At 41.4% G+C, this 24,943-nt stretch overlaps 1 protein-coding gene across 7 annotated transcripts in view; it reads left to right on the top strand.

Annotated features, from left to right (window-relative positions):
• CACNA1E (calcium voltage-gated channel subunit alpha1 E) overlaps positions 1-24,943 on the top strand; it is a 575,426-nt gene that overhangs the window by 357,171 nt on the left and 193,312 nt on the right. For all 7 annotated transcript variants that reach the window (XM_067467631.1, XM_067467628.1, XM_067467632.1 and 4 more), the window contains exons 9-11: positions 14,054-14,169; positions 19,064-19,117; positions 23,208-23,294. In XM_067467631.1, the coding sequence (XP_067323732.1) occupies positions 14,054-14,169; positions 19,064-19,117; positions 23,208-23,294 (257 nt within the window). The remainder of the gene's footprint in view (positions 1-14,053; positions 14,170-19,063; positions 19,118-23,207; positions 23,295-24,943) is intronic.

Here is a 24,943-nt window from a genome sequence, read left to right as displayed (position 1 = left end):
AAACTCAAGGTCACAGTCCATCAAATCTTTCCAGTATTTTCTGTTGGTCATGGAGTTCTGTGTGCCAAGTTTGGTTCAGTTCCATCATTGGCGGAGTTCAGAATGCTATTTGATTGTAGGTTAACTATAAATCCCAGCAACTACAAATCCCAAATGACAAAACCAACCGCTCCAACCCCGCCAGTAGTCAAATTTGGGCATATTGTGTATTTGTGCCAAGTTTAGTGCAGTGAATAAGAATAAATCCTGCAGATCAGATGTTTACATTACTATTCATTACAATAGCAAAATTACAGTTATGAAGTAGCAACGAAAATAATTGGATGGTTGGGGGTCACCACAACATGGGGAACTGTAATAAGGGGTCACGGCATTAGGAAGGTTGAGAAACACTGCTCTAGAGCATTCACAAGTGGCATGGAAGCCACAGTCTGCCATTTGACTCTAGCATTTTAAGAAATTTTGCCTCTGGTGATGGGGTTTCCTTCGTCGGATCAGAAAGTGAACTTTTCTATCCTGCCTGACTGCTTGGCACCCTCTCCTAAAGAGCTTCATTTATGCTCTAAGCATTTGCAAGATGTTGTTTGCTTGCGTTTTTGCCTTAGTAAGGGTAGAAAGCCTATGATACCAGCATGTATTTGCACTCTTGTCCTATTTCATCTAGCTCAAGGACATAATTGTATGACTCTAACACCACAACTGGGTTCATACTGAGTCCTTAGGCCAGAGAACCCAAGAATGCTGAGTGATGTCCTCTCCTTACTCCACTTCTTTTTTGAAAGTAAATGGTGACTGGAATCCCTAGTTTTGAATGTTGCCAGCAAAGTACAGCCTAATTCCTATTCTATTTACCACAGAAGATAGATAAGTTGATGGTCAAGGTCTGAGTGTATGACAACCATGGGATTTTACTTATCCATGCTGATGGAGGTGCCAGGACTGTGCCCCTCAAAGAAAGATGACTTTCTTTGAGGGGCACAGAAAGAGGGGAGGGCGACTAAAATGATCAAGGGTCTGGAGAACAAGCCCTATGAGGAGCGGCTTGGGGAGCTGGGCATGTTTAGCCTGAAGAAGAGAAGGCTGAGAGGAGATATGATAGCCATGTATAAATATGTGAGAGGAAGCCACAGGGAGGAGGGAGCAAGCTTGTTTTCTGCTTCCTTGGAGACTAGAACGCGGAACAATGGCTTCAAACTACAAGAGAGGAGATTCCATCTGAACATTAGGAAAAACTTCCTGACTGTGAGAGCTGTTCAGCAGTGGAACTCTCTGTCCCGGAGTGTGGTGGAGGCTCCTTCTTTGGAAGCTTTTAAGCAGAGGCTGGATGACCATTTGTCAGGAGTGATTTGAATGCAATATTCCTGCTTCTTGGCAGGGGGTTGGACTGGATGGCCCATGAGGTCTCTTCCAACTCTTTGATTCTATGATTCTATGTATACAAAGAACATTATTATTATTATTATTTACAGCTTTTATATTCCACCCTTCTTACCCCGCAGGGGACTCAGGGGAGATTACAGTGTACACATATATGGCAAACATTCAATGCCAATTTTTGACATACAAACCTATATAGACATACACAGAGGCTATTTAACTTTTTCTGGTTGCCAGGGGAGCTGTCACTTTCATCGTCCATCTGTGATGCTGATGAAGCACTTCCGCATTCCCCGCATGCTTCCCCGCTGGAATGCTTTGCTGGAGTCTTCTTTATGGCCTTATAAATCAGTTAATTTAGCCTCCCCAAACTTTAAGGTGGTACCTAATTTTCCTACTTGACAGATGCAACTGTCTTTCGGGTTGCAAAGGTTGACAACAGGCTACACAATTGGTTGGAAGCCCACTCTAACCCGGGCTGGCTTCGAACTCATGACCTTTTGGTCAGAGTGATCTTAATGCAGCTGACACTCAGCCAGCTACGCCACAATCCCAGTGCAAGATGTGGACAGTGCTGAGTAGTTGCAGAAGTTGCTGACAGAATAATAATAATAATAATAATAATAATAATAATACTTTATTTATATACCGCTCTATCTCCCTGGGGGGATTAAGAGTGGTTTCCAAGTAACATCATCAATACATACAGAGTAAACAACATAACCATAAGATTAACAAAATAATATAAGCATAATATGGTTGCCCATAACACATATATATTAAAAGTTATCCTGCCTGTTCAAGGCAATTTAAAAGGCCGGGCTGAGATTAGTGCAAACTCAAAAATTCTAGGGGACCTGGGAATTAAGTGCAGTGTTGTAGCAGAGTCTATGGCTATTAATTTATGGGGCCTATTAGAGGAAGTAACTTTGGTAATTGGTAGGAAGAATAAGACCGTATTCAACAATGTCTAGGGCTGAGCTAGAACTAGTCATTCTCAAAGACTTGTTGAAACTTCCAGGTCTTCAAGCTCTTATGAAAGGAGGGGAGGGATGGGACCTGTCTAATTTCCCCGGGGAGGGTGTTCCAGAGGTGGGGGGGGGGGCACCACTAGGGACGGCTCAAGCAATAGGCAAATTATGCTTTTGTGTAGAGCTCGCCTTCCCGGGGGGGGGGGGGGGTACTCTTGAGGAGCTCTTGAGGCGCCCCCGCCCTGGACAACACACAAAGGCAGCTTGCTCTCCCTCCCTCCTTCCCTCACAAGTGTGCACGTGCGTGCGTCATCTTCCTCTCCTCCTCCTCCTCCTCCTCCTCCTCCTCCTCCTCCTCCTCCTCCTCCTCTTCGCAGGCCAAGGGAGACAACAACGCCTATCCCCTCCCTTCTTTCCTGCCTTCTGAGAAAGAGAAAGACCCGAACGGGCAATAACAACAGCAGCAGCTGTGGTGTTGGCTAGGACCTGGATGCGGAGCCGCATGCCAAATGGGCAGGGCTAACTCAAAAGGTGTGAGGATGGATTGTAATCTCATCTAACACTGGATGAATCTGCATCCTCTGATCTTCCTTCCAATTTACCAGGAGCACCTCTGTCTTATCTGGATTAAGTTTCAATTTGCCTTATTTCAGTGGGAATCAGTCTCCCTGAAAATACTGTGTGATGGCCGTCTTCTTTGGAGGCCATTTGGGAGGAAGCTGAGTGAGCACCCTTAGAAATACAATACTGTATATTAGAAGATGCAATATTTGTTGAATCTAGCAAGGCTTCTCTTCTTTTAAATGTTGTTATGATTCTACAGGAAAAATGGATTGTGGGAAAGGAAATGACACTGAAAAAAATGTTCAAAATTTTCAAAACTTCCAAGACTGCTGAATCCTCCCTTAGTGGTTTGAAAGTGTTATTTCCTGTTTCATTGGGTGGTCTTTACTTTGAAAGTAGTTGATTTACTCCAGAAAGGGGGGGGGGGAGGGAGCAAAGGAAGGAAATTCATCCACTCTGGTTTAAAAGACTTCCTAGGCTTGAGACAGAAGCGAGGGAAGAGGAAAGGTAGGAAATTCATCCAGTCTGGTTTAAAACGCTTCCCAGGCTTGAGACAGAAGCGAGGGGAGAGGAAAGGCAGGAAATTCATCCAGTCTGGTTTAAAACGCTTCCCAGGCTTGAGACAGAAGCGAGGGGAGAGGAAAGGTAGGAAATTCATCCAGTCTGGTTTAAAACGCTTCCCAGGCTTGAGACAGAAGCAAGGGGAGAGGAAAGGCAGGAAATTCATCCAGTCTGGTTTAAAACGCTTCCCAGGCTTGAGACCAAAAACGAAGGAAAGGAAAGGCAGGAAATCCATCCACTCTGGTTTAAAACACTTCCCAGGCTTGAGACCAGAAGTGGGGAAAATCTGAATAATTTACAACTCACTTAGTGCTTTCTAACAGAAATGGCGGAAGGGCAAAGGGACTTCTGGTTTCCCTAAAAACTTCGAAATAGCTTCAAAAAGCAAATCTTTCCAAATTTATTCCGAATTACGAAGATTCTGACTAAACCTAACCATGTCTAGTAGTAAGCATTGATAATGCTAATGTATCCTAGAAAAATCACCTCTGAACCGTCCTAGTTTTTGCTCTCTGGCAGTTTTTTCCAGTTAGTTTTTTAAACTGTAGTGTTTTTCTAGCCTTATACATCCCATGTTCCTGGGTAATTAAAGTAGTATGAGAAGTCCCTTTCCTCACTGAGACTGCCATCTACTTGCCTTGATATGGTGGTGTAGTCAACTGCTTGCTGATGTGCTGAAGAAAAGATGAATCCAGTTGTATTCATGGCTGAATGAACCTGTCCATACAAATATCCAGTGAAAATCTGTAGGTTACACAAAATATTGCATATGTGAACTGACTTTAACTCAAACTAAGCTTTTTCATGGAGCCAGTTTTTAAGGCCAAGCCAAACTGTGTCAAACGACTGTATCTATTTGTTTTATTATGGTATTTCCAACCCCATAATCACTTTTATGTCTTCAAGTAAACATTGGTTGCCTACAAGATGAGATGGAATCTGGAAACACTGGAGAATATGGAACTATTTTGGATAAGATCTTATTAATTATGCCTTCGCATAATTAATTATTTCTTGGTTTCTTGGTTGCTTTTTTTCCTTCTTCTGGGATTGCTACACAGAACAAATGCTTCACTTTTCCTCTTCACATTTTGATCATTTTCTCATTTAAAAATATTTTATTGACCGAGCCCCCACTTTTCAGCTCTCTACTTCTCCTTTTCTATTTAGTTAAACATGCATAGTCAACTCTCAAAGTAGGTTACAAAACGTGTCAAATTTAAATAGAACACTGTGAAATCCAATTAACAACTTAGTAACTAAAAATACCCAAACTGCCATTGAGAATAGATATGTCTTCAGGGTTCTTCTAAAGGACAACGATGGGGCTGGGGAATATGACACTGTTCTGTAGAAGTATGGTGTCACTATTGAAAACCCTTGCCCCTGTGTTTGCTAGTCTGGTTGGTCTCAGAGTTGAACAAACAAGAACAATATTGCCTTGTCGCTTCATAATGCAGGTGTGCTGGTACAGCTGTACCAAGAGCTCCAACTTTATTTTCTTTCTGTTATCTGTTTGCAGTCATAGGGCAGGCCTTCTGTCCATCATAATTAAGCTTTGGTTCTGCCCCTTGTTCAGGGCTCTGGGAGGGAAAGGAGCCATTTTTGGGGCAGTCTCACATAAGGAAGCTAAACTATAGGACGTAGACCAGCTCGTCCTGTAGAAAAGCTTCTTTTCTCAAGAACATCCGGGGAAATAGAAACAGAAATTCCAGGGAAAAGGTCCCAAGGCTCTGGCTGAGAACTCACAGCCTCTCAGCCTCACAGCAATCAGAGGGAAAACAGCCCTGAGGTTTCAAAGAATTCTCTGAGGGAGGACAGCACTACAAATCCATGGAACTCCATCTGAAATATCTACAAGCCTCAACTGGTAGGTCTACTCAATACCCAGACACATTTGGAATCGGTAGTAGGACCCACACCGATGAGGCATAGATAGTAAACAGCCTGGGAGAGGTTAAATAGGGTTTTTTCATACAGAGAAAGTACAGTTAATTAAAGTCAGGTACCAGTCCATTGAGGACTAGACTAAGAAAGCCTTGAAGTGTTGTTTGAACCATTTAAGATTTGTTGTTTGTTCCATAATAAAGACTTCGTTGTATCATTAAAGACTCTAAAGACCATTACTTCAGAAAAATCCCTGAGAACCTCTCTTTGAGGCTCCCTGGCTTCCCGCTGGGCTTAAAGTATACATCCTATAGAAAAGACAGCTGTTACAGGCAGGTAGGGAGACACCAATGAAAGTTATACTTTACATCACTTGATCCTAAATTATATAGAGATTTAAAGATTCTACCAACACTTTAAATCAAGTTTAGAAATTCACTGACAAACAATATAGTTATCTCACCACCTAATACATACTAACACTTAGGTAGCTTACAAAGGCTCTTCAAAGGCATCTACATAGACTCCACTGCAGTAATCCAACCCGAATATCACTCCTGTTTGGTTCACCAAGTTACAGTCCATTCTCTCTAGATGGGGTGCAGCTCTGGAAGACCAGCAGAAGTTTGTACTTCGGGTTACCATTGCCATCTGAAGTTCCTTGGAGCCAGGACCAATAGCAGCCTCAAATTAGGCATGCACATTTTCAGTAAGAATGTAATCCTATCTCAATTTAGTTATAAACTTTCATCCATCCTACACACAATTCTTCTGGTTGAACTGAGTAAAGTTTAGAATTCTTCACCTTTGTCTGTACTCACAGCTTCTTGACAAACAGCTAGAAACAAAAAAACAAACCACTTCTCGGATTTCTTCAACATACGATGATGCTTTCCTTCAGATCAGTGTTTCTCAACCTTCCTAATGCCGTGGCCCCCTAATACAGTTCCTCATGTTGCGGTGACCCCCAACCATAAAATTATTTTCATTTTTATTACACAACTGTAATTTTGCCTACTGTTATGAATCATAATGTAAATATCTGATAGGCAGGATATATTTTCATTTACTGGACCAAATTTGGCGCAAATACCCAATATGCCCAAATTTGAATACTGGTGGGGTTGCGGGGAGGGACTGGTTTTATCATTTGAGAGTTGTACTTACTGGGATTTATAGTTCACCTACAATCAAAGAACATTCTGATCTCCACCAATGATGGAACTGAACCAATCTTGGCACACAGGACTCCCATGACCAACATAAAACACTAGCAGGGCTTGGTGGGCATGGATCTTGAGTTTGGGAGTTGCAGTTCATCTACACCTGTGGACTCAAACAATGATGGATCAGGACCAAATTTGGCACAAATACTCAATATGCCCAAATGTGAACACTAGTGGAGTTTGGGGGAAATAGACCTTGGCATTTGGGAGTTGTAGTTGCTGGGATTTATAGTTCACCTACAATCAAAGAGCATTCTGAACAATCAAACAATAGAATTGGACCTAACTTTCCACACATAACCCAGATGACCAAGAGAAAATAATATGTTTTCTGATAGTCTTTGGTGACCCCTTGGACACCCTCCCGCGACCCCCCGAGTGGTCGTGACCCCCAGGTTGAGAAACACTGCTTCAGATCTTTGGATAACTTATCCCAGTGCAATGGCTACTATTAGGCTTGATTGGTCAAAAAAAAAAAAAGGTTCAAAACTCGTTTCTGATGTAGGGGACGCTGGTGGTTCGATTCTAAAGTCAATTCCGATTTTCACCAAAAAAATGTTCAAAACTTTTCGGAACTTCTGAGACTTTCAAATCTTTTTGTTACTGGTTTGAAAGTGTTCTTTCCTGTTTCATTGGGTGGTCTTTACTTTGAAAGTAGTTGTTTTACTCCAGAAGCGGGGGAAAGCAAGCGGAGGAAATTCCTTCCTTCTCTGGTTTAAAACTGGCTTCTCTGGCTTGAGCCGAGGCCAGGAACCAGAAGCAAAGAAAAGCTGAATCATTTCCGACTCTCTTCATGAGTCGTAACAAAAAATGCGGGAAAAGCTTTGGAAGGGCAAAGGGACTACCAGTTTTCTTAAAAACTTCAAAATCGCTTCAAAAAAGGTAATTTTTTCAACTTTATTCCGAATTATGAAGATTCCGATGGTACCTAACCATGCCTAACTGCTTATGTATTTTTGTGGTCCTTTCTGGTAAATTTCACTCCATTGGTAAGATTGGAGTACTAGTGATCATAAATCACAGCCTGTGGGCTGAATCTAGCCCACTGTATTATTTCATGTTGCCCTCCAGATGCTGGACTACAACTCCCATATTCCTTAACAATAGACATCATTTCTAGAGCTTTTGGGAGTTGTGATACAGTCAGGGGCGGTTCAACCCATTACGCAAAGTAAGCATTCACAGTATAGTTGATTTTGCCCAAGGGCGCTCTTGAGGCGCTCTTGGGGGAAAATAGACCTTGACGTATGTGAGTTGTAATTAGTTACTGGGATATATAGTTCATCTACAATCAAAGAGCATTCTGAACTCCACCAATGATGGAATTGAACCAAATGTGGCATACAGAACTCCCACGACGAACAGAAAATATATATCAATGATTGGTTGGGGGGGGGGGGCACTCAAAATACTGTTTGCTTACCGTTGAAAATTATCTAGGGCTGCCTCTGGATACAGTAATCTCTGAAAGGCTGCAGTTTACTCTGTTTAGTCAGGATAGTGAGGTTCGAATTTAGACACAAGGCTTGTGGATATAGAGTCTGACATTAAAATGTCATTTACCCATTCCCCAAATTCAAGTGTTGGTGGGCTGGAATTCCCATTATTACCAGATAATCAAAATGATGGGAGTTGTCACAGTAACATTTGGGGACCAAAACTGGCTAAAAACTAAAGAGCACTGACCACTATGTAAAACAAAACATCACAGATAGCCCTTTATATCTATGGATTTTTTTTACTCATGGATTCAACGGCCTTAAGTGAAAATGGATTGACAGCTCTGTCATAAAGTTGGATTACCAAGAGCCTTAAGATGGATGTAAAAAGAGTGGTACATATTCTCCAAAAGTACACAATGAGTGTCACATTTACTTACTTCCTTACTTACTTAAGTGATCCCTCATTCTCCGAGTATAATGGCCTTCCAAGTGTAGTTGGCCCGGACTGGATTTTAGACTCTGATTTTAATAGGCGTGTGTTAATCAATTATTTTAATTATTGTTTTAATATTTTTAATATTTTAATATGTTGTTGATTGTTTTATTATGATGACACCGTATGGTGTTTGTGAGGCCGTCCTGAGTCCCCCCTCGGAGGTGAGAAGGGCGGGGTATAAAAATGGGAAATAAAATAAATAAATAAATAAATATTATAAATATATTTATTTATTTATTTATTTACCTAACTTATATACCGCTGTTCTCAGCCCGAAGGCGACTCACAGCGGTTCACAACAAATATGAACAGCAAAAATTCAGTGCTACAGTATAGAAACAGTTAACAACCTAACACATTACACAATTAATAAACAGTTACTACAATACCCATTCACTGTCGTCTCGTCATTAAAAACATGTTCCAGATTCGTCATCCATTGTTCCATTCCAGTGTTCATTAATCAATCATTGCACTAATTATTGGAACGCCTGCTCAAACAGCCAGGTCTTCACTTTTTTGCGGAATACCATTAGAGATGGTGCTAGTCTAATGTCCGTAGGAAGGGCGTTCCACAGCCGAGGAGCCACCACCGAGAAGGCCCTATCTCTCGTCCCCGCCAGCCGAGCTTGAGAAGCAGGCGGGATCGAGAGCAGGGTCTCCCTGGAAGATCTCAAAGTCCTGGTGGGTTCATAAGCAGAGATGCGGTCGGATAGGTAGCTTGGGCCGGAATAAATAAATAGTGTCTTCATAGTGGATACGTAGGTGACTGTGGAGCCCTATTCTTGATCTGCATGTTCTTCCACAGTGAGGACATCGGTTTCCAGGTGGAAGACCTTTTTTCCACATAGTATGTTAATAGTCTTTCATTTTTTAAAAAATAATGTTAAATGTATGTTTATGTAGGCTTATACATGACCGTTAGTGGCTGCCCCGTTCAAGATGCTGACCAAATCCTTACTTGCTTAGTAGACGTAGTCACATTACATTTTGTGGACTACCTTTAAAAAAAAGAGCTTGGGCAGTCTATGCAGTTGCAGCTGCCATGGAGGTTCAATTTTCATCAACTCTCCCCACCTTACTAATGATGAGGGATGATATGAATAGTAATTCATCACTTTGAGGTAGTGGTTGTGGTGGTGGTGGTGGGGGGGGGGATGTCTGCCCCTTCCATTAGATATTTACTATGGAAGAACTGCTTATCTTTCCGAAGTGTGGAGGCAAATCTATCCAAACCTTTCTCCTGTGTCTATTTTATGTGTGTGTGTGTGTTTGGGGGGGGGGGGGGGGGGGTTGGGAGGAAAACATGAATCCTAGAACTGAACAGGCAAAGAGACAAAGACTGCTTTTTCACTTGATTCATTTGGATTATTTTTGCTTCTATATCTTGTTCTCTGCCAGAGTGTCAGTTTTGCAGATGTGACAAGGAAGAGAAAGTAGATGCTGTGTGGGATCCATAAAGCTTCCCTCTTGTGGGAATTGTGTGGTTACCAAGGGAGCCCAGAGTCTTACCGGAGGGACCTTGACTACGCTTTTGCTCCCCCTCCTGTCTTTCCTTGAGCCCACCTTCCACAGATCCTTTGACTATACAGCAAGGCTGCAGCAAAAATTCCCTTTGACTAATGCATCCACCACACCCACATCCCAACAGCAATATTTCAGCCTTTCTCTGTGTGAGGATATATTTGTGTGTGTTTGTGTGCCAGCACACACTTGCAGGCTAATATATGAGGGAAAGGAGGAGAGAGAATCTTTTGATTTCTGAAAGTCAGTGCAGCAAATGAGAGGAATATTAAGTATATCAGGGAGATAAGCGAGGTTGGGTTTGGGCAGCAAGGCAGCTGTAACCCTGCCCTCTGAATTATGCACAAGCGCTGCTTTTATCTGCCTTCCCCTGGACTGTAAGGCAAAGCTATCAGCTTTTGAGTGTGCAACTTTCAAAATCCTCCTACTCTTTCTGTTTCTTTTGTCAAGGTTGCCTGCAACAACTGCTCCAGCCTCCCACTTCCCCTCCATACCATTTAAAATTGTCCTTGGAAAGCGATGCCCAGTATAGTTTGTGCCTAAGGGCTCTTCCAGACAGGCCTTTAACGTGAGACTTGTCTCGCTTTTACAAATGACGCCTCCAGGAGAAGCAAATTAATGTGGAGTAAATCAGGTTTTACCAGTTTACTCTGCCTTAATAAACACCTGGTAAGATTCGGACCTTAAGCTAAAGTCCGAATCTTACCAGATGTTGGCCCTGTGTGGATTGACTCTTAGGACTGCACCATGTGATCTCAGGGTGCGATCTCAGCTATCTCAGACTTTTGGGCTCCTCTCTCCCTCCCCAGCCCCCCATTTGGGCCCCAAAACTTATCAGGGAGGACCTGACAGTCATGGAGCCTCTCTGGAGAATCCTTTGGAGTAAAGGAAATGGTGTGTCAGGGGGATGAGGACGAGGGTTTTCCCTCCTCATCCCTCCTATCTCCTGATGTGCCATTTCATCAACTGAGGAGGACTCACTGTGTTAGAGACCCTAATTTGGGTCTTCTTAGGTCCACATCACAGGAACACATAAGGAAGGAGACAGTCCCAAAAAAGATAAAAAAACAAGGTTTATTTTAGTTTCTTCATGAAGAAGATGGACAGCCTGGCAGCATACGCAGATGCTACCCTTCAAGTGACTGCCGCACCCTGCCTCTTTTTCTACTGACTCAAGTAATAGGTCATGGAAAGTACTCTCTTTCCAGCCCCTCTCCCTTGACCTTTTGATGGAAAGTACCTTCTTGTACCTGCAGACTCGGCGCTTAACCACAACCTTTGAACTTAACCACAACACAACTTCCGACCTCTACATATCACATCTTGTTTCTTAAAAACATTTTTTTCCGTGTTGCTCCTTTTCTACAGAGAAAGGGTATATTTCTCTTTTGCTGTTAATTTCATTCAAAGCCCTTTGCTTAGCATTTGCAAATTTCACTCAAAGACCCTTTGACTTGCAATGGCATGTAGCCACTCTTCCTCCACAGGAAAAGCTCAGGGTTTGTGCTGGGGGTAGCAACTGGGGGTGGCAATACAAGCAGGTGATTTTAACTCATTTCTGCATGGGTTTTAGCTCTGTTTGGAAGTGCCCTGTGTATTTTTAAAAGGATGTATTAATAAGGAATGGTGCAACTATCTACTTCCTGTTTCTGTAAGCTGAGCCTGGGAGAGGGGGTTGACAAGTGTGGTACAATGAATTGAAGCAGAGGATGACAATCACTGCCACCACATTTTCCTGAACCAGAGGACTGTATATAGTGTGTATGTGTGTGTGTGTGTGTTTACCACTTGTAGTTTAAACACAACCAACATGCACAAACACTCATGCACACAAAACACCCACAGAGAGAACTTAGAAATACTAAAGTTACAAGTGTTCTTTACATACAACAAATTATTTTTCTTGCCTGTTAGGATAGAATTTTGAAAAGCCACTTAATGCAAGAGGAAAGGCTCTTCATTGGTCAGCAAGCAACATCTTCTAGTTACTTATGAGGGTTGAATGAAAAGTAATGCCTCCACCTTCGTTACTTGGGTTTGGATGGGAATATTTTAATAAATCAAATGCAGAAATAATCCTTAGATTGTGGTCTTTAACTACCACTATTCACTTTTCCACATAATCACCAGACAATTGGATACATTTCTGTCAATGATGAACAAGTTTTCTGAAGCCATCACCAAGTCGACACTGTTTCCGCAACCAGCATCTCACAGTTCTCTCAACATCTTCATTAGAAGCATAATGATGTCCCCGCAGATCTTCTTTCATTATTGGGAACAGATGGAAGTCAGACGGTGCTAAATCTGGACTGTATGGAGGATGCCATACGGTGGTGAGATCCAGTTTCTGAAGTCTCAAGTCTGTGCACTTTCATTTCAGGCGTCAGGATCCTGGGTACCCATCGTGCACAGACCTTCCAATAGCCAAGCAAAGCAATAATGTGACCCATACGTTCTTGTGAAATACTGATTATGCTTGAAATTTCTCTCTGAGTGATATCACGATCAACCTGAATCAATCTGTCAACCTTTTGCTTGTGAAACTTGGTGGTTGCTGTCACAGGACGTCCAACTCTTTGTATGTCACGCAAGTCAGATGTTCGCATCTCAACATCTTTAAACTTACTCGCCCAACAACACACAGTACTCACATCAACACAATCACCAGAAACAGCTTGCATTCTCTGATGAATCTCCTTTGGGGTGAGACCTTCTGCTGTCAAGAATTCAATGACTGCACGTTGCTTAAGTTGCATTGACCGACTTCGCATAATTCGCACTTTAACAACTGTTTAATGCTAAAGCTTCCTGCCAAAATGGAACTGTAAAGGACAGTCTACTGAACAGGTCAGTACTTGCTGCATACTAGTACTGCCATCTGTTGAGGAGTTACAAAGGTGGAGGCATTACTTTCATTCAACCCTCATAATAAGAATAATGAATGTATTTTAGAAGTGTTTTGGCAGTATTTTTTTAAGTTTTCAAGTTTTTTTCAAGTTTAACCCATTTTAATGTCAATTCACTCCTGTCCGCAAAATAATGAAAAACAATTGAAAAACAAAAGGCACAGTCAATTCCTGTTAAAACTTAGATGGGAGACTGTCAATGAAGACCAAGGACTGTAGTCTATATTTCAGAGAAAGGAACTGACAAAACCTGTCTAAGAAAACCTTGGTCACTATAAGTTGACAGGTGACTTGAAAGCACACGCAGAGTGCAGTGAGTTATTTAACAGTGTAGAAGATAAAACTAATAAGATCATTGTTACAATAATGGAAAAATCCGTTTCTGTGCCTTTAAGACATTTGATGAATTATCGTGATCACAATACTACTTTTGAGATAAATTACGGAACTGACTGACTGCCCCTTGGACGATGACTTAAACTGGTGACTGTTGACTCTTGAATGTTTTATACTGTTTTTATACTGTTTTATATTGTTATATTGTATTTAAACTGCATATTTATGGTTTTGGTTGTGGGCACCATGGGGTGCCGTTTTGAGTCCCTCTGCGGAGGTCGAGATAGGATGGTATACAAATATCCGAAATAAATATTACACAAATAATGTGCTGTACAGACACACAGTGGAAGATGATGGCAAAGATCAGGGACTCTCTTTTCCTAAACTTAATCCATTGATATGTAGAGGACTAGATCAAGGGATATTTTCATCAGTTTCAGAGTTCACAGACTCTCAACCGAATTACAGGGTCTCTAACTAACAGTGGTTTGAGGAGAAGAAAGGAACAATCTTGAGCCTTCTTCAACTACTTAGACCAAAGGTGAATATGGACATAGTAATAAATCAATCCAGATGTCTGGCAATCAGTCCCATCTCATGAGATCTTCGCTTTTCACATCAGAATCACTGATCCCTTTTTTCTATGTTTGTGTTTTCCTCCATGCATTATGACTCAATGATAATGACTCTCTGCCATAATAGTACAAGCTGGAGGTTGCCAAAACTCTGACTTGGTCTTGACATTCTACCTTTACAGGGAATTTGCCAAAGAAAGAGAGCGAGTGGAAAATCGTCGGGCTTTCATGAAACTGAGGAGACAGCAGCAGATTGAACGGGAACTGAATGGCTACCGAGCATGGATAGATAAAGCAGGTAAAGGAGGAATGAGCACTGATACCTTTAAAGACAGATCTTATGTGTGGAACTAAAACAATTTTAGAACAATAGGAATCTGTAAAAATGCAAAGAGTTGTCAAAGCCTGAAAGCTAATGCATACATTCATGCCTTTTGTGCCCTAACGTAAGGTGTCATTATAATACACTAGCCGTCCCCTGGCACACGTTGCTGTGGCCCTCATGGGGGGTTCTGTGTGGGAGGTTTGGCCCAATTCTATCATTGGTGGGGTTCAGAAGGCTCTGTGATTGTAGGTGAACTATAAAACCCAGCAACTACAACTCCCAAATGTCAAGTTTCTATTTTCCCCAAACTCTACCAGTGTTTACATTTGAGTATTCATGTAGAGTTTGGTCCAGATCCATCATTGTTTGAGTCCACAGTGATCTCTGGATGTAGGTGAACTACAACTCCAAAACCAAAGGACACTGCCCACCAAACCCTTCCAGTATTTTCTGTTGGTCATGGGAGAACTGTGTACCAAGTTTGGTTCAATCCCATCATTGGTGGGGTTCGGAATGCTCTCTGATTATAGGTGAACTATAAATCCCAGCAACTACAACTCCCAAATGACAAAAAATTTTTTTTGAGTGAAGGACATACATTGGGTTGTTAGGTGTCTTGTGTCCAAATTTGGTGTCAATTCGTCCAGTGGTTTTTGAGTTCTGTTAATCCACAAACGAACATAACATTTTTATTTATATAGATAGTTCATATGCTGTAGGACCCATAATGAAAGCAGCAATACTGAGGCAAATTATATTTTGCAAGCATAATTATATACTTACGATAATGTACAATTTTTTCCAGGTACTGGTAGCATGTTCCAAGTATAACTTGGTGTTTGAATCAAGGTTCGAAATTCAGAACTCCATTCTACCAACAATTTGACTCTCCTAAGATAATAACAATAATAATAATAATATTTTGTCGTGTCAGGAGCGACCTGAGAAACTGCAAGTCGCTTCTGGTGTGAGATAATTGGCCGTTTCCAAGGACGTTGCCCAGGGGACGCCCAGATGATTTGATGTTTTATCATCCTTGTGGGAGGCTTCTCTCATGTCCCCGCATGAGGAGCTGGAGCTGATAGAGGGAGCTCATCCTCCTCTCCCCGGATTCATACTGTGACCTGTTGGTCTTCAGTCCTGCCAGCACAGGGGTTTAACCTACTGCGTCACCAGGGGCTCCTAATTAATAATAATATTAATAAACTTTATTTATACCCCGCCACCATCTTCCCAATGGAGAGTCGGAGCAGCTTACATGGGGCCAAGCCCGGACAACATTACAGCAAAATAAAACCAGCGCATAAACAACAAACAACATCATCAAAATTACATAAAAGAAGAAAAAAAATATAAACACAGTCATAAAATAACATTCCAATAAGCACAATATAGCTAGGTTATAAAACTGGAGCAATACATAATGGTTTCAGCTAATAGACCTGACCCTTTTATGGAACTGTCACAAGTTTGTGAGTTTTATCAATATCTACACTTGGCATGGATTTTTTTTTTTGTTGTGTCAGGAGCAAGTTGCTTCTGGTGTGAGAGAATTGGCCGTCTGCAAGGATGTTGCCCAGGGGACGCCTGGATGATTTGATGTTTTTATCATCCTTGTGGGAGTCTTCTCTCATGTCCCCGCACGAGGAGCTGGAGCTGATAGAGGGAGCTCATCCGCCTCTCCCCGGATTCGAACCTGCGACCTGTCGGTCTTCAGTCCTGCCGGCACAGGGGTTTAACCCACTGCGCCACCAGGGACTCCACTTGACATGGCTACCCTATGCCCATAGCTTCCTTGCATAAGGATTTGTTCAGACATCTGATTTTTCTTGAGTCTCACGTCACTGCCTCTCTTCCTTCACTTTTCCTGCTTCGTAGTTGCCTGATGGTTTTGACCAATTTTGTTCCAACTTTCATCATAAAATTGACCTTTGTCTTTTTCCGAAACCAACTTAGCTGCTCAAAAACTCAAAACTGAAGTGCGCATTGCAATTTATGGTGCACTAGATTTGAGTAATATGGGGCCCCCGGTGGCGCAGTGGGTTAAAGCACTGAGCTGCTGAGCTTGTTGTTTGAAAGGTCGCAGGTTCGATTCCGGGGAGCGGCCTGAGCTTCCGCTGTCAGCCCTAGCTTCTGCCAACCTAGCAGTTTGAAAACATGCAAATGTGAGTAGATCAATAGGTACCGCTCCGGCGGGAAGGTAACAGCGCTCCATGCAGTCATGCCGGCCACATGACCTTGGAGGTGTCTACGGACAACGCTGGCTCTTCGGCTTAGAAATGGAGATGAGCACCACACCCCAGAGTCAGACATGACTGGACTTAATGTCAGGGGACTACCTTTACCTTTACCTTTAGATTTGAGTAAATACAGGGTATTTTTTCTCTTCGTTGGCACTGTTTGCAATTGTGCTTTCAGTATGTCACTTTTAAGAAACTAGAGAAGAAAAATGGATTCCCCTAACACTGTGGAGACCACAATCCACTGATTGTGGTAATATGAAAATAACTAATCATGATTTAGTCCTGGTTGGGAAACAAAATTTGTAATAGTAACAACAATAATGGTAGTAAGCCGTAGAATGACCTCGCTTTAATAACCATTTTCTTCATTAAAAAAAAGAATAATAATAATAAAAAAGAAAATAACTAAATTAACTCAATGTATATATTACAAATACACATATCAAAAAAACAGGACTGCCACATTCACATTAAGTAGAAACAACTGGCTCTTCTCTTGAAGTATAAAACAAAGTCTTTGTGTGAGTAAATTTCCTGTTCTTTATTACATATGAGTAGACTCCAGTAGTCACATGAATTGACTCCAACCTATGACCGGTTTCGACTCACAAGAGCCTTCGTCAGGTGGTTGGGTCTACAAACAACACATATCATGAATACACACATACAATTGAACAATTTGTTATATCAAGTTTGTAAGAATATATACAGACACTTTACTTACTCAAATTATCACAAAAAGCTCAACTTTTGAGGTGAGAAATTCACCAACAGTCTTCTGTAGGGATGGATCCTAAGGGGACATAGATAGTGGCTAAAGGTAATATTACATTGTAACATGAGTTATAAACTATACATAGAGAAAGATAATATCTATGAAACAAAAATAATATAATACTCACAGCTAGTCTTTGTTGAGCAATCTATATAACAAGCCACAAGAGTAAAGATGAAGATCCACCCAGAGGAAAAGTGTTCCTGCCATACATCAAGGGCACCACTGAACGCATAGGGAAGCTGATGAGGAAACACAACATACAAACAATCTACAAACCCACCAAGAAAATCCAACAAATGCTACATTCAGCAAAGGACAAGAGGGATCCTCTCACCTCTGCAGGAGTCTACCGTGTACCATGCAGCTGTGGACAAGTCTACATAGGGACCACCAAACGCAGCGCCCAGACACGCATCAAGGAACATGAAAGGCACTGCAGACTACTTCAAGCAGAGAAGTCAGCCATAGCAGAGCACCTGATGAACCAGCCTGGACACAGCATATTATTTGAGAACACAGAAATGCTGGACCACTCCAACAACCACCATTGCAGACTACACAGAGAAGCCATTGAAATCCACAAGCATGTGGACAATTTCAACAGAAAGGAAGAGACCATGAAAATGAACAAAATCTGGCTACCAGTATTAAAAAAACTCTAAAATTACAACAGCAAAACAACAGAGAGGAAACAACCAGGCACAGATTAACACCTCCCAGCAAGAGATTTTCCCAGGCTCAGGCAGGCCTTCAAATGCTAATGAAGGTGATCAGCTGAAACATTCACACCTAACTGCAGCAGGGAAGAGCTCCTTGCCCCACCCCAGCCATTCCACAGATATATAAACCCTTTGTCCTAATTCCAACAGACCTCACTACCTCTGAGGATGCTTGCCATAGATGCAGGTGAAACGTCAGGAGAAATGCCTCTAGAACATGGCTCTATGGCCCGAAAAATCCCACAAGAACCTAATATATAACCCATTGCTATATCAGTAGTGGGTTGAGTTATTTTGATCCTATACTCGCCACAGAATAAAACTCCTTGTAGGGTATATTGCTCAACAAATTCCCAAATTCAGTATCCTATTTTGAGTGTTTGCCAGAGCAACAGTGATTTTATCACCCACAACCCAACACATTGTATGAGTAGAAATCCAGTTCAGTTTTACAAAACAAATAATGTGAAATAGTTTTTCTCTGGAGGACAACATGCTGGTTGAGGAAATTCTGGGAGGTTTTTTACAAAAATAAAGTTTCTAAACTCTTCTATTGGGTGGCATCTTTTATGAAATAGCTGTTTTTATTATTGCATTTCTGTTCTCTGCATTGATAATCCTTAATAGAGTTAATGTATTTTTTGCTGTTCTTCAAATTTTATTTTGAAAGACTTTAGTAGTGTGAGTTTCTTCTTTGAGTCTTTAAAAATATTTATAGTTTGGGGTTTTTTTTTTGCAAATTAAAATTAGGTAGAAAAAAGAGAAAGAGAAAGAAAAAATGGAAAAGGAAAGAAAAATATAATATGAAGAAAAATATTATAATAATAAAGAAAAATACTTGATTCTTAAGGTTTTATTTCTTTGTTATTAGAAATCTCAGAATGAGACTAAACTCTTGAAGCTTCAAACTCTTGAGTCCTGGCAACTCCCAATATGTAAAATTGTGTTCTTATAATGGTGGTGCTCTATTTTACTTTATTATCTGCCTTCCTTCTTTTTATAACCCTTCTTTCCCCCACATTCTGTTGAGATCTATGTCTTTTCTTTAATTACTGTGCTGGAACCTTTTTTAGTAAATAGATGACAAATATATTCTTAAAGTGTTTAATTTTACCCCTTTTGTGTAGAGGAAGTAATGCTGGCTGAAGAGAACAAAAATTCTGGAACGTCAGCTTTAGAAGGTAAGAAAATACGGAAAATTCAATATTATTTTAATGAATTATGTCACACCTGGAGGTTTGGACTTCATTTCCCAAGATTCCTAGCAGTAGGTTAACTTGGCTGGTAGTTAAAGTCTCAGGCCTCATCTATATTGGCATATAATGCAGTTTAACTGCATTGACCTGCGTTATATGAGTCAACACTGCCATATAGTGGAGTTCAATGCAGTTAAACAACGTTACGAAACTGCATTGCATGACAGTGTAAATGGGACCTCAAAGATCTGTAGGACCAAAGGTGTATGCACAGCAACAACAATGCTTTTCCCAGTGCTGTCTTTCCTTTCCATTGTCCCAAATATGAAATTAATATTTGGGACTGTGGAGCAGCTGGCTGGGAATCAGCTGCATTTGAAATAGCAGGGAGAAGGTTTCAGGAAAAGGAGAGAGATCCTGAGATCTGAAAAGCACGGCTTTTATTTCCAGCTGGGGCCCTGGAGTGGATTTGTGTCCCAAAGCAAACCAGAGAAAATGATAGAGGGGCAGACTGTGGCTTTTATAGATTCCAGGTTCAAGCAAACAAAGAACATGCTTCTACATACATTTACATCATTCACTGCATCATCTTAGCATCAAATTCTACCTTCTAACATGCAAAAAGCATGTCTCTGTGTTTCTAAAGAGCAAGCATCCATCAATCAAGGGGCCCACTTTGACTTGTCAAGAGGCTCCTTACTTAGAAGGAAGACACTGGGCCTTTCGTACCAGCCTCTGTGGCTTATCTCTTTCTTGGAATGTCCTCCTCCCTCTTGGCTGTGCCTGGGACGTAGCTCGCTTGTCCATTCTTTCTACACAGCGAGAGAGAGCCTGATTTTTCTATACATTTCAGTAATTGAAAAATACATACAATGTATACATAAATCAATAAATATCTAATTTTCCAATATCTCCTCATCACATTAAGATCACTACTGACCCAAAAGGTCACGAGTCCAAAGCCAGCCCAGGTCAGAGTGAGCTTCTGGCCAATTTGTGTAGCTTGTTGACGACCTTTGCATCCTGAAAGACAGTTGCATCTGTCAAGTAGGAAAATTAGGTACCACTTATGTGGGGAGGCTAATTTAACTAACTTACGAGGCCATAAAAATGTCCAGCAAGCATGCGGGGAATGAGGAAGTACTTCATCAGTGTCGCAGATGGACGGTGAAGCAACAGCTCCCCTGGTGGCTAGAAAAAGTTGGAATGCTAAATAGCCTCTTACTGTCTGTCTACATGTGTGGAGTTAAGACTTGGAAAGGACCTCCTCTCTGGACTACAGTGAGAGGCAAAAGAGACATTTTGCCATCATTAATAATATAATAAACCTTTATTTATACCCCGCTAACATCTCCCGAAGGACTTGGTGTGGCTTACAAGAGGCTGAGGCCCAACACATCAGTAAAACAACAGCATAACAAATACAACAATAAATAAACTAATAAAAGCAAAACAATAAGCATTAAAACAATAACAGTACACAATAGACAATAACACCACGACGCATTTAAAACTAAGGTTTAAAACTAAAGATTAAAAATTTTAAAAATGCTGGGCATGACCAGGTGAAATGAATACGTTTTTGGAGATAGGTGCGGTATGTAGACAATCTTAAATCTCCAGTAAAGTGCATTTGGGACATGATGCTTGGAGTTTCCTATTCTGGGAAGGCACACTGGAACAGCCAGGTCTTCAAGCTCTTCCTAAAGACTGCCAATGTAGGGGCCTGTTTGATGTCCTTGGGGAGAGAGTTCCAGAGTCGGGGGGCCACCACAGAGAAGGCCCTGTCCCTCGTCCCGATCAATTGCGCTTGTGCCGCAGGTGGGATCATAAGCAGGGCCTCTCCAGATGATCGAAGAGATTGTGTGGGTTCGTATACGGAGATACGGTCACGTAGGTAGGCCGTAACTCGTATATGGAGATATGGTCACATAGGTAGGCCGTAATCATTGCAACTGTATTTACACACGCAGTCTTTACTTTCTCCCAAAAGAAATCATGACTTCCAGGAAACACTAATACAGCACAGCATCCATTCAGAATTGATCCTGCTTTCTACCAGCATAGCCCACCTCTTCATTTACATTAGTTCTGTGGTTGATAAGTCTAAAGTGCATGGAGTTTATCTCACAAAGCAGGCAAATTACAATTACATCAGGATAACCGAATCTTTGTCTTGGACTTATCACAGGATGTTACTCCATTCCTACCACTTCCTGGCTGGACACAGCCCTGAAAGCATTTCTCGTATAAAGCTAAATTATATGTTAATTGCCTTCTTTTGTAAAATAAATGCCTTCCTACAGTCTGCCACCACAAAAAAGCAGTCATCAGTCTAAGGCAGGGGTCCTCAAACGTTTTAAACAGAGGGCCAGGTCACAGGACCTCAAACTGCTGGAGGGCCGGATTATAATTGGGAAAAAAATGAATTAATTCATATACACTGCAATATCTTATTCATAGTGCAAAAACACTTTCAAAATACATTAATTAAAAATGAAGAACAATTTTAACAAATATAAACTTATTAGTATTTAAATGGGAAATGTGGGTCTGCTTTTGGTAGATGAGATAGGATTGTTGTTGTTGTTGTTGTGTTGAGATTAACTTCACAATTCAGCAGTAGATCAGTTGCACAACTTCAGCGCTTTCCAGTAGCTTTTTCCTGCACAGTATTTTCAGTCAACTGCTCCCACAGCCTGCAGTCACTCTGGAACCTTTTACATACACTTGAGCACATGCCCGGCCATTGCCAGTTTTACCATTGTCTTTCCCCCAGTCTAGATGATATTACAGACTTACCACAGCACACAGTTATATCTTGTCTTAGCAGACAGGTTCTTTTAGTTACATATAACCTTCGACGAACAACATCACAGCACAAGGAGAAATATACACTGTACATGACTTCCTTATATACAGCTCTATACATAGCAATCTCTGATTGGTTCCCAACTCATTAACTTCACTCAGACCCAGGATTACATCATTCACAATCACCTGGACTAGGCCAGAACACATTCCCCAAATGAAGTTCTATATACAGTTAATGCATGACTCAGCATTTCCAATAGAAGCCCATTAGCAGTGCATGACTCAGCTATATTACATTACAGTACATTGTAAAACCTGACATGTTGTGTGCTTTCAAGTCGTTTCAGACTTAGGTTGACCCTGAGCGAGGGCCAGGTAAATGACCTTGGAAGGCTGTATCCGGCCCCCAGGCCTTAGTTTGAGGACCCCTGGTCTAAGGTTACTACCCTGCTCCTGAAACAGCTACACTGGCTCCCAGTGTGTTTCCGGGCACAATTCAAGGTGCTGGCTTTAGCCTATAAAGCCCTAAATGGTTTGGGCCCAACCTACTTGAAAACCGCAACTCCTCCTACAAGACCACACAAGCCCTAAGAACATTAGGAGAGGCCCTTCCCTGAGTCCTACTGCCATCACAAGTGTGGTTAGTGGAAATGAGAGAGAGGACCTTCTCGGTGGTGGCCCCGTGGCTCTGGAACTCTCTCCTTAGAGAGGTGCGATTGGCCCCCTCCTTGTTGACCTTTCATTCCCAAATTAAAACTTTCTTGTGGAACCAGGTTTTTCCTGATGATTTATAATTGACAACAGCCAGATAGCTGCTGGTAACATCCACTTCTGAACGCTATCCCAGAGCTGGCAATGTTGTTACATGGCCAAATGGAAACAATGATTTTAAGATTTTAGTACAACTTATTTTATGGATAACCTCAGTGGCTGAAAGTTCCGGGAAAATTTTAATGGTATATGTCATAATTTACTGATTTGTTACATATTATTTATGTAATGTGCTATTTGTTTCATTTGGTTTTTTAGATTATGATGTTTTTGTCTGAATTTGTATGTTGTATAATTTCTATTTTTAATCTTTGTACGCCGCTTTGAATCCCACCCATAGGAGAAAAGCGGGAATAAATAAATAAATAAGGTTATGACAATGTTGTTCTGCTGTATCTGTGAATTGCCTGCTTCACGTGATGCACTCCTACATTGAGAAATGCATAGGGTAGAAGTGCTCACCGTTCTACCTTTTCCTCTCCCTTTCTAGTTCTCAGGAGAGCAACCATTAAAAGAAACCGGACAGAAGTCATGAATCGTGACTCCAGTGATGAGCGTGTAGATATCTCTTCAGTGGGTAAGACTGAGACAAGATATCAGTGTATATGACCTAATTCTGTTTAAACTGCAGAGGTATTTCTTGGGGGGGGGGGGGTGGGGTTTGTCCTAAATGCAAAATACTTTTGAAAAGAGAGGCTTCTTACTTCTTACTTATTTACTACTTAGGCGATCCCTCGTTGTCTGAGTAGGATAGTCTTCCAAGATCAGTGTACTGTGGGTGCGTCCGTAGGTGACTGGAGCCCTATTCTTGCTCTGCATCTTCTCCCGCAGTGAGGGCATTGGTTTCCAGGTGGAAGGTGGTCCCGGTCGGGGTTGGCTTGATGCGCCTTCCTCTTGGCACGATTCTCTCTTTCACTCTCCATTCGTGCCTCTTCAAATTCTACAGCATTGCTGGTCATAGCTGACCTCCACCTGGAGCGTTCAAGGGCCAGGGCTTCCCAGTTCTCAGTGTCTATGCCAGAGTTTTTAAGGTTGGCTTTGAGACCATCTTTAAGTCTCTTTTCCTGCCCATCAACATTCCATTTTCTGTTCTTGAGTTCGGAGTAGAGCAACTACTTAGCTGGGAAAAGTTAAATATGTTATCAGTCATCAATTACTGCTATTGTGAATGATCACTGTGCTTATTTTGCGCTCATTTAAACTTGAATTAAATTGTCACAGTGTATAATTTTTGCATTTCATTGCCATCTAATCCCACCTCTCTACCCTTTTGTTTCCCCTCTCTATCCTTTTGTATATATGCATGTGGGCTATGTATAACATTTCCTATAGCTGTTGAAGCAGACCGTAATCCACAAAATCTTATGCTGTAATAAATATATCACTCTTCCTAAGTATTGCAAATCTTTTTCTTTTTTTCTTTTTTTTATGCAGCTGACTAATGTTGCTAATGTTCGTAGCTTTGTGGTAGAGGGGATTCAGGCCAGTACAGCTTCCTATGAAAGGGTGTGAAATGTTGCATGTTTTGGAATTTTCCCTTCTATGCAACACTATAATTGAAAGTGTAGCCAATAGGTACTGTGTTCTCTTTTACCCAGCCATCCTTAAAAAGGTACTAGCACAGTAGGCTTGGATGGTCTAAAAAAAAAAAGGTTCAAAACTTGTTTCGGATGTAGTGGTTCAATTTGGAATTGAATTCTGAATTTTTCCGAAAAAATCGGAACTTTCTGAAATTTCCAAATTGCTTTGTTAATGGCGGACGCGATTATGCAATACGTGAAAAACAGCAAAGGGTACTGGGCAAACTTCAGGGGATTCTCTCTCCCTGATTTCAAAAGTTAGGGAAGTATAGGCATGAATGTATGGAATTTCTAGTTTCTTCTGAGCCAACTCACAGCAAACAAAGGAAAAAAAACCCAAACAGCCCTGCGAGCTTTTGGAGCCTTTTGAGCTGATTTCACAGGTTAGGGAAGTATAGGCATGAAAGTATGAGATTTCTAGTGTCTTCTTAGGCAACTCACAGCAAACAAAGAAAAAAACAACAACCCCGAGAGCTTTTGGGGCCTTTTGAGCAGATTTCACAAGTTAGGGAAGCATAGGCATAAGCATGGGGATTTCTAGTGTCTTCTTAGGCAACTCACAGCAAACAAAGAAAATAGCAAACAGCCCTGTCCTTTTTGCCTTGTAATCTGATTTCACTACTTTGGGAAGGAGAGTTTGTGTTTT

Source organism: Anolis sagrei, chromosome 4 (assembly GCF_037176765.1).
Source record: "Anolis sagrei isolate rAnoSag1 chromosome 4, rAnoSag1.mat, whole genome shotgun sequence".
Taxonomy (NCBI): domain Eukaryota; kingdom Metazoa; phylum Chordata; class Lepidosauria; order Squamata; family Dactyloidae; genus Anolis; species Anolis sagrei.
Note: the sequence above shows the minus strand (reverse complement) of the source record. Positions and strands in the feature narration are given on the sequence as shown.